Source organism: Pezoporus wallicus, unplaced genomic scaffold, assembly GCF_028554395.1.
Source record: "Pezoporus wallicus isolate ANWC-B61680 ecotype Strahan unplaced genomic scaffold, APGP_CSIRO_Pwel_v1 contig_6897, whole genome shotgun sequence".
Classification (NCBI taxonomy): Eukaryota; Metazoa; Chordata; class Aves; order Psittaciformes; family Psittacidae; genus Pezoporus; species Pezoporus wallicus.
This window is the reverse complement of record NW_026636510.1, coordinates 783,652-794,261: the sequence shown is the minus strand read 5'-3', so window position 1 is coordinate 794,261 and position 10,610 is coordinate 783,652. Positions and strand designations below refer to the sequence as shown.

Here is a 10,610-nt window from a genome sequence, read left to right as displayed (position 1 = left end):
TTGGACTGCTTTCCTAGGGAGAAATAAGCAGTTCTAGAGAAACCCACAAGCCAAACATTTTGGCTTACAGGCAACACATAACTAAAAAGTCAACAGTGAGGCTGAAAGGGAGGATGAACTATATTTTTTCCAAAGCTCACCGTTTTCCTGGGGACTTGCAAACTGGGTAGCACTGACCATAAACTCTCTGACTTGCATTTAGCCTGCCAGGCTATTCCACACAGCCAGGTCGCCCAGAAAGGTGGTAGATGTGCCATCCCTGGAGACATTCAAGGCTGGGCTGGATGTGGTTCTGAGCAACCAGGTCTTGTTGAAAATATCCCTGCTCATTGCAGGAAGGTTGGACTAGATGACCCTTCCAACCCAAACTGTTTTATGGTTCTATGATTCTAAGTGCAGAACTCTTTTTTTGTGGAGTGTGGTGCAGTGCAAAATCCACCATGTGCGTGCAGGGAACCTAATAGGTTGGACTTTCCAACTGGTGCTCTGGGATCTGACTCTATTGAGCTTAATGTGTTAGGTAGAAGTTGAATCTCTACACTGTAAACAAAGCCTTCAAGTGAAAAGGAAAAAACAGCAATAGAAAGGTGAGGTTTTACATCACAGTCCAGGTTTAGCAATTGAGGGAATGGGTAAGAAGAAATATATGCACTATTGTGTAGATCCAGTGTCTTGGAAATGTCACCTTGTGCATCCTGTAATTTAATCTCATCTTTCTTCTTGCAGGACACGAAAAAAGGAAAAAACTACAAATTACACACAAGGTTTTCCTTTAAAAAGCTCAGTTCATTTTCCAGCTCTCTTACTTTTTCCCTGAAGACTGCTTACTCTAGGCAAGAATCCACATGTGTGGTTAGATGAAACGCCTTGTGACTGAAAATCAGCCACTGATTATCTATATGTAATTGGTGCTTCAACCAGTAATTGAATGCCTGTGGAATAAAGATGCCTTGAAGAAACCCTGTGTCTTGCAGGCAGCTTTCTCTCTATGGATTAGAGACAAAACAGGCATTTTTATCATTTATGTACATTTTTAATTAGCACTGTAGTTACTTAAATAAATAATGCATAGATTAAAATACTCATTTAAAGAAATTACAAAATATTTAATTATAAACAAAATAGTGAGAGGAATTCTTCACCAGGAAAACAGTGTACTGTAAGGACCTGTTACTAGTCCTTTGCTACACAAACCTACATCGCTGCTCAACTCCTCTGAGGCTCTGCTGTTTTTCTGTTTGGCCCCAAAGGACAGAGGTGCTTACTAGATGCAGCACAAGACCTGGGCTGCCTCACTGCCAGTGCATCACAGTGCACCAGCCCTCTTTGCTATCACGTGCCTTTGTTTACACTGCAGCAGCAGCCTGCGACGTAGCTGGTGCACCCAGGGATGTGGCAGGTGAAAAGGTTCAGCTACCAAGTGTTCCAAAGTTTCAAAGGCAGGAATGATGGAGGCAGCCCACCCTCTGGCATCAGTGACACACTTCCATCTCATCCCATCATAGGTTACATGTAGCCATACAGCATGCCAACACTTCACCAGCTCCTGCTGCAGAATGCTCCCCCAAAATTATTCCAAGAATAACGGAAATGCTTAGGGCGTAACACCAGAAGCCCCAGTGTCAATGTGATGGTTATATGTTCAGGCAATGATTTTATAAACCTAAAAATAGTACCATTGATTACATAAGAATTACTGACGCACATATAATTAAAAGCTTGCTGGACCTAATTTACATGTGTGCTTTTATGTTTGTGTACATATTTTTATATCAGACATTTGTATCCTCATCTTCCTAAACAAACATCTGAAGTCACTGCTCTCATACATACTTAACTGGAAAGCTTGGAGTCTCACCAGCAAAGCCTAGGTGATGGGCTAAACCTAATTTTCCTATCAGCAGGCAACTTTTTTCTTCAGCTTTTTCCATATAAGCCAGCTGTGCAAATTCAGGTGGGATCTCTGATAAGGGCATCTTCATTCTTAATACAGTTGACCTTTGATTTCAGAAGTGCTGGAGTTTCATTGGCTAATCAATATCTGGCTTGGCTGCTCGGCTTTGACTTTTCTCTTCTGATAATTATTTACCCTTCAAGGGTGAAATGAAACTTCACAAATGTCTAGCATGGGCTTTTGAACAATTTAAAAGGTGCAAAGTTTTACCAGCCAGAATGCTAGGCAAGGATGTTATTCTGGTGGAATTTTTATGTATACTGGCAAACTAATGCAGTCAGAGCCTTCTGCCACACATGGCAAAATAATTTCATCCTATCAATGTACTTTCATCCACTAAAGTACATACTTTTTAAAAGTGAAAAATATAAACTGCAGGGTTCAAGTAACTTGTAAATTGCTTACAAATTTTGTCTAGTGAAATAGTATCATTACAGCAATGTGGAACACAAACCGTAAAGTACCTTTACATAACACAATTGCAAGCCATGGAAATAGAGGCTTGCAGGAAGTGCAATTTATACTTGAATTCGGCAGGGTCACTGCAACAGAGAACTGTTGCAACACTTGCACTTCAGAGAAACGGCATATGACTTTATCACATAGTGGTCAGGACCCTGGTTTATATCTGGTGATAAAGGAGGAACACAAGAATATTGAGTGCATCAGTTAAGTTTCTGGCTTAAGGCCACTCTCCAGGCAACATGCCATAGATATGAAATCACTGTTATTTTAGACTTCATATTAGATGAGTAGGGTAGTGCAAGCTGTTTGAAACTCAGCTTTGATGTATTTAAATATTTTAAAATAATGTGTAGCATTTAATAGTTTTGCTAACATTAGCTTTCCTAAATGCCTGTTAAAAATAGTTTTATTCCCCACTGTTTTAAGCTTTTTAATTAAATGCAGATGCTTAAACCGCCAGTATTCACAAGATTCAGTTATTCAGACATTGTATCATCTATCTTAAATCCTGAATTATGTTCTACATTTCTAATTGAAAACTACATTAGCTCTATAGCAAATACGATTTGTTGCCATGTATTGTATTTACCTGAGAACTAATAGGAATGGCAGGAATAGTACTCTGCTCTTCACATGCAAAAAGACTTCTCTTTAAGTCAGTGTCAAAGTTGTCATTGACTTTACTGACAACACTATTTGGTCACAAATACCCGGGTCTTTACTGCTTAAAATAATCTCCTTTAGTTCTTATCCACACAGGCCCAGGAGCTGCAGTTGTATTGGTGTGCCTACGCTTGAAGCTGAATACTGTTTTGTTTTCATAAGCAGCAGCTGTTTTCAGAGCAAAGTAAAGATTTCAAAGAGATCACCGCCTGACACCAACACATTTCAACACCCAATTGTAACCAAAAAGCAGTTTAGCACCATACCGCCAGAAGCAGGAAAAGAGAATGGTACCAGATTATCCCAACTTTATACCTTACTTTGGGATACCTACGGGCTGTGCACTTGCTTTTTAAATCAGTAATTATCAGGCCTCTTTTCTAAGTCTTTGTTCCAACATGTGCATGCTCTGCATCTTTTTACAACAAAGGTAAAAACAATTAAGTCGTGAAGTCGCTTCACTTCAGTAAAAAAGGGGAGTCCCAAGGGCCGCAGAGGCCCCCGTTTACAGGCTGCGGCTGAGGCTCCGGTATGGAGGCTGGCACCTTTTCTGGCCAACCCTGCCCAAGCCTCTGTAGGGGCTACCTAGACTCAGGTTACTGGGCAGAAGCAGCACCTCGGGACAACGAAGAAAGGGAGACCCGCAACCCACCCACCCAGCTCGGGCGGATCACGGCCCTCACCCCCCGCCTACAGCCCCTCACCCCGACCCCTCCGCTCTCAACACCTCTTCCTACCTCCCCTCGCCCTTACACGTCACTTCCTGGGGGCGGGCCGGAGCGCCGCCAGCCGCGGGGTGTCCGCGGCAGCCCTGTGATGGCGGCGGCGGTGGGGTGCTCGCAGTCGCGGCGCCTGGGGGCACCGGGGGGGCTGTGCTGCTCCTAATCGGCGTCGGGCCCCTGCGCCATGGGGAGGAGCCGCGGCTGGCGGCTGGCCTGAGGCGGCGGTGGCGGCGACAGCGGAGGGCGCGGCATTGCCAAGGGAGCCCCGCCGCGGGGGCCGCGACCTGTGCCTCTGGGGATGTTGCGGTGGGTCCGCCAGCAGCTGGTAGGTGCTTCCCGCCGCCGCGAGATGGGGAGGGCCCGGCGCCGGGACACGGCTGGGTGCTCATTCTCCTCGGTCCGGCCCTCCAGGGTCGCCACGTTCTGACGTCTCTGCCCCGGCCGCTGCCGCCGATGGGATCCCTGGAGAAAGCGGGGTTGCGGGTGGGCGGATTGAGGGGCCACAGGGTCGGAGTGTGCGAGGGAGGAGAGGTCTTCTCTCGCCGGGAGCGGGGAGGTGCAGAGGCTGGAGAGGCCTGCAGTTTTCATTTGGGTCATGGGATCATGGAGTGGGTTCGGTTCGAAAGGACATTAAAGACTATGTATTTCCAGCCCCTCTGCTACGGGCAGGAACGTCTCCCACTAGACCAGATTGCTCCAAGCCCCGTCCAACCTGGCTTTGAGCACTGCCGGGGATGGAGCGGCCACAGCTTCTCTGGGGAGCATGCTCCAGTGTTTTTTTAAGTTTCCTTTTTATTGGAATGTTCGGGGTGTTTTGGGTTTGTCTTTTGGTGGTGTTTCGGGTTTTGGTTCGTTGTTTTTTGTTGTGTTTGGTTTTTTGTTTTGGGTTTTTTTTTCCCCTTGAAACCATGTTGATACAGAGAAAAGGGCATTCCCTTACCTCTGGCCTCCGTTGGGAAGGGCTCCCCAACTTTTTTCACGGAGGAATGACGGTGCCTCTTTCTGTGGACGGACACTTAGATTTGCTGGCCTCTCTTCCTCCTTCACGTTGTGAAATCTCTTAAGGCTTTCTCACCCGCTACGCGTCCGTCTCATGTATTTCCCTGTACCTGAGAGCTTTACAGATGTCGTCTCTATGTGTGTGTTAGGGCTTTGAAAGTGACGAGAAATTGAATAAAAACATCTGTGAAATGCTTGTCGCGGAGGAAACCAGTTGAAAAAGGCTGCAGATAAGAGTGTCTGTCGCCTGTTAAAAAGGCGCTGCTTGTAGTTCTTGTGTTACAACGTGCAAGGGAAGTAAGCCGTCCGTGACTGCAGTGTCTGTGGCACTGTAGCACAGAACTATAGTAAGTTTGGCTGTTGTGATTTGAAGTGGTGGCACACTTCCTGCCCCTTCAGAATTATTTATCTTGCCTTTTCTGAAATGGAAAAATTCCTTCTAAGTGATGTATTTGCAAACTTACTTTTCCCATTCATTGGAGTTACCTTGCATCACAGATGTTGTCCAGGTTGGTACAAGAGCTTCCATTAGTTAAAGATTTTTATATTTTAATGGTTTAAGCTTCTGTCTTACTAGTGATTTGTTTCATTTGTTACATCACTTTCTACAAAAAAGTATAAGCTTTTCTTCTCCTCCCTCCTTTCCCATGGCCTGTAGATTTTCCCAGATGGGTGTCTGAAGTACAGAGCTTGCGTTGATAGTCTCAATGCCAGCTTGACAGTCCTCACTAGTTTGGTTTGACACCAAGAATTACTGACCTGGGAATTAACTGCTCTGTTCAAGCTCTGGCTGCACTCTTCTGTTCTGATTGTTATGCATATCTTTTTGAGAATAAAGCATGTTTGCTGTAATGTAGCTATCATTTTTATCCCTTGGAAGGTGGCTTGAGGTTTATGTGTGTGGTTTTTAAAGCAGCATTAAGTTGTCTTCTGCAGAATCTAGATTAGGACTATATTAGTGGTAGGAATTCACGTATCAAACACGATTGCTTCTCTCCCTATAAGTACACTGACCAGTTTTTCAGAAATCTGTTTGCCATTAATAGAAAATAAAAGCTTACTGTAACAAGATGTGCAATAAACCTAGCACTAAGTGGTTTTTGTTCTTTTAAAGGAAACTGTTTGATGGCAAAATAACTGTTGAAAACTTGCACTAATTTTGATAGACAAGGATTATTGTAGTAGAAGAATGGAATAATAAATAGTCAAGATGCTTGAACAGACATTTAAATATGGAATTAAGGAAAAAATACTGCAATTCTACATGTTTTGTGCTTTCTATAAACCTCACTGATGTTAATGGATTAGTAGTTTCACAGCTCATAAAGATGAAAAATGGCTTAAGACAGGTATCACACTGCATGTGTCTTCAGGGACACTCAGACAACTCATCCTTTGTGTAACAGTTTTTTAAACGTAGATCCCACCATAAGTTTGCTTCTTCATATGTCCATGATGTTAAGTTTCTGAAAGAATGTCAAAGGGCCAAAAACCTGGGAAAAGATGCTGAGAAAAATTTAGGGAGAGTGGGAAGAGTGGGGTGGCAGCAATATGTGAATCAAAGGGTGGCAAAATCTGAGTCTGATTTATTTCTGATAGAAGACAATAATGTGGGGTTGGATGCCTTTAGAGTGTGTGTTTGTACTTGAGCTTGATGTTGCAACAGGCTTTGAAAACAGTGTGCTTATCCATACAGGAGGGTTGGAATTAGGCAAATATGTAGGACTGATTTAAGTGGGATGTTTTTGTACTACTAGTACAAAAGAAAAATGTTGATGTGCAGAAATGTTGGAAACTAGTTCTTGGGGAAAGGGGGGACAGACTGGTACTTTGCTTAAGGTGCTTTTAGGTAATTATTAAGTACTCTGTATGAAACCCACAGATGTTTTGCAATTTCTTGTTTGTCTAAGAGGACAGTGTTTTATATACCAATTAATGCAGTCATATGGTCTTGAGAACTTGCATTCTCAAGAGTTGTTAAAGGGGCAGGGAAAATGAATTGGGTGGTCTTAGAAGTAAGTAATGAGAGGATCTGGTAGGGAAATCAAATTATTTCAGTTCAGTTCTTTTTAAGAACAGGAGACATGCTGAAAATGTAATACTTTGTCTTTATCATGGTCTTACAGGCCCAAAATGGTTTTCTAACTGAGGTATTATTTGTCTTTTCCGTGATATAACAGAAATTGGTGATAGTGCTAAGTCTTCAGTGCGTACGTGGGACTTAAAAATTGTCACTTTGGTTTGGTATCTTGGCCTTCAGTCTGCTTTGTTTGCTCAGAAACAATGAGCACCACCCTACACAGTTTATCAGTTTTCTTCCGTCTAATGCTGCCCCATGCAAAGTAAGCTGCATAGCAAGTCATTAACAGTGTGCAACTATGATGTTAATATAATATCATTAGTTAATAGTTGGAAATACTGAAGTTTTAGTTATATCATCATCGTGATATAGTTTTATGTTTTGTATCTTATTATATGAGATATAAATGAGATATATGATAAAGTTTTATAGTTTTATCTCACTATCATGAGATAGTTTTACGAAGTTTTAGTTGTAACTCCTTTTGTCTCTCCTTTTCTTTTAATGAGTCATTGTTTTTAGTAAAATGCCCTGATGTATTTCAGAGAGAAGCTTTAAGCAGGAAAGATGCCTGCTTTCCAGTTCAGGTCTGTTACCTTGAGATCTCAGGGATCAGTAGGCATGTGGATTTGCTGAGGGTTGCATAACACCACAGGCACAGCCAGCTCTGCTTGAAAAAAGCAACCAGGTAAATAACTGTTGATAGGAAGCATAATTAATATTCAGGAATAGTACGGTACATTTTATTTGCATTTCCAGATATGATGGGTTAGACTACATAGCTCTGTGTACAGCAGAGTGCTGTTGCGGCCCTCCTGGTCAAGTGCGTGCAGTGCCAACACAAAACAAGAGTACAGAGTGGTGTTTGTAATGCTCAGTGACTTTCTGTACCACTTTTAGTTTAATAGATTTATGACACTGTTTGGACTGTGCTAATGTCTTGATGGTGTACATGGAGTGTTAGGAGTTGTTGCAGTGGTATTAAAAGAAAGTACTGACAACTTCAGTTGTTTGGCAAGGAGGTCTCCCAAAATTGTGATTGAACACCTTTGTATGTATGAACTTAGCTGCATAATTTTGAACTATTAGTCCTGTCAAGTGAAGAAGGGTCTCTGGATTTCTATTCTAGTTGCTATTATGTAGAGTTTGAGCACTTTGATCTGTTACCTAACAGTTCAGTGATGTACAATGATGTACAAAACCTAAGAGCTGTCTAGTCTCTCTTTGTTTTTTTTTTTTTTAAATGATAGCATAATCCTGCTTCTCTTGAACTATATTTGGCAGAGTATCGTCTTCCTAAAATGTAAGAATCCAAGTGCTCTTGTGCACTGACAGCAACTTTTACTCTGTGCAGAGCAAGGTATTCAGGTGCTTGCAGCTTTGCTGTTTAACTGGGAGTCAGATTAATTCCTGAGACCCAGTTAGAATTAAACTTGGCTAGGGATGTTAAGGATAACAGGAAGGGATTCTATAGGTACATAGCGAATAAAAAACAGACTAGGCACAATGTAGGCCCCCTCCAGAAGCTATCGGGAGAACTGGCTACACAGGATTTGGAGAAGGCTGAGGTTCTGAATGACTTCACTGGCAAAGGCTCTGACCACACCACCCAAGTCTTGGAAGGCAGATGCAGGGACTGTGAGAATGAAGACCTTGGGCCCACTGTAGGAGAGGATCTGGTTCGAGACTGTCTTAAAAACTTGAACATACACAAGTCCATAGGACCTGAATGAAATCCACCTGTGGGTCCTGAAGGAGCTGGCAAATGAAGTTGCTAAGCCACTGTCCATCATATTTGAAAAATCATGGCAGTCAGGTGAAGTTCCCGAGAACTGGAAAAAGGGAAATATAACCCCCATTTTCAAGAAGGAAAAAATGGATGTCCCGGGGAATTACAGACCAGTCAGTCTCACCTCTGTGCCTGGCAAAATCTTGGAGCAGATTCTCCTGGAAGGCATGCTAAGGCACATGAAAAACAACAAGGTGGTTGGTGACAGCCAGCATGGCTTCACTAAGGAGAAATCCTGCCTGACCAATTTGATGACCTTCTGTGATGGGGCTACAGAAATGATGAACAGGGTAGAGCAGTTGATGTCATCTACCTAGACTTGTGCAAAGCGTTCGACACTGTCCCACACGACATCCTTGTCCAGCTGGAGACCAGTAATGAGTGGTGTCCCTCAGGGATTGATGTTGGGACCAGTCTTGTTTAACATCTTTGTCGCTGACATGGACAGAGGGATTGAGTGTGCCCTAAGCAAGTTTGCCGATGACATCAAGCTGTGTGGTTTGGTTGATACGCTGGAGGGAAGGAATGCCATCCAGAGGGACCTTGACACACTTTTGAGGTGGGCAGATGCCAGCCTTATGAAGTTTAACCATGCCAAGTGCAAGGTCCTACACCTGGGTGGGAGCAATCCCAGGCACAGATATACAGGTTGGGTGGAGAAGAGATGCAGAGCAGCCCTGTGGAGAAGGACTTGGGGGTGTTGGCTGACAAGAAACTTAACGTGAGCTGGCAGTGTGTGCTCGCAGCCCAAAAGGCCAACTGTATCCTGGGCTGCATCAAAAGGAGCATGACCAGAAGGTTGAAGGAGGTGATCCTGCCCCTCTGATGTCATGAGACCTCACTTGGAGTATTGTGTGCAATTCTGGTGTCCTCAACATAAGAAGGACATGGAACTGTTGGAACAAGTCTAGAGGAGGGCCACAAGGATGATCAGGGGGCTGGAGCACCTCCCGTCTTAATAGACAGGCTGAGAAAGCTGGGGCTGTTCATCCTGGAGAAGAGAAGGCTGTGGGGACACCTCATAGCAGCCTTCCAGTATCTGAAGGGGGCCTATAAGGATGCTGGAGAGGGACTATTCATTAGGGACTGTAGTGGTAGGACAAGGGGTAACAGGTTAAAAAGTAAACGGGAAGTTTAGATTGGGTATAAGGATAAAGTTCTTTACTGTATGGGTGGTGAGGCACTGCAACAGGTTGCCCTAGTTACTAGCCTATTTTATATAATGGTTATAGGAAGGTTTAGACTGTGAGGAACATCAAGGGTTCATCTAGTCCAGAAGTTGTATGCAGCCTGCATTGAGAGGTGACCACAGGGAACGTTTTCAGCAGCTTTGCGTTGGTTGTCCCTGTCACACCCCATGCACCTCTAGCCCCAAAGGCAGTAATCACAGCATTGTTAGGGTTGGAAGGTACCTTTGAAGATCATCTCATCCTACCAATATTTGTAATAGTGTTCTTGTTAATTTTTCATTCTAATAAAAGTTTCTTCTGCTAATAAAGGAAATGTCCTCAAATAGATTAGCACTAGGGGACTGTATGTTTGGGATGTTTTTCCCTTTCCTTTCAGGTGTTGGTGTCTGTTAAGGTGTTCTGAGAGGGCAGATGTTGTTCTGTGATAGCTTGTAGTGATTGGTGTTCTGAACAAGGTGGACAGTGTTTGATCTCATCATTTGCATGGACATGTTTTATTTTCACTTAATCATTTCATAGAATTGAGCCAATGCAGTTACTACTTCCTCTCCAACACCCCTCCCAAAGTATTCTCTGTTTTCTTTGAATGGTGTAGGTACTTTGAACTAATCCAGACAGAGAATCCTAGTCTTGAAATCACATTGCTTTTCTGGAGTACAACTTCCCCTTCTTTCTTAGGTGTCATTGAAGTCTATTCCCCTTTTTGGCTAAAATTAGGTGTTTGTTACTGTATACTGGATAAATACAT

The 10,610-nt window shown here is 43.3% G+C and overlaps 1 protein-coding gene across 9 annotated transcripts in view; it reads left to right on the top strand.

Moving 5' to 3' along the window:
- The first annotated feature begins 3,918 nt into the window (after nt 1-3,918).
- ATP11B (ATPase phospholipid transporting 11B (putative)) overlaps nt 3,919-10,610 on the top strand; it is a 64,642-nt gene continuing 57,950 nt past the window's right edge. For 8 of the 9 annotated variants that reach the window (XM_057400422.1, XM_057400423.1, XM_057400426.1 and 5 more), the window contains exon 1: nt 3,919-4,129. In XM_057400422.1, coding sequence (XP_057256405.1) covers nt 4,103-4,129 — 27 coding nt within the window. In that variant the 5' untranslated portion in view covers nt 3,919-4,102. The remainder of the gene's footprint in view (nt 4,130-10,610) is intronic. The other variant, XM_057400421.1, reaches the window with a different exon arrangement.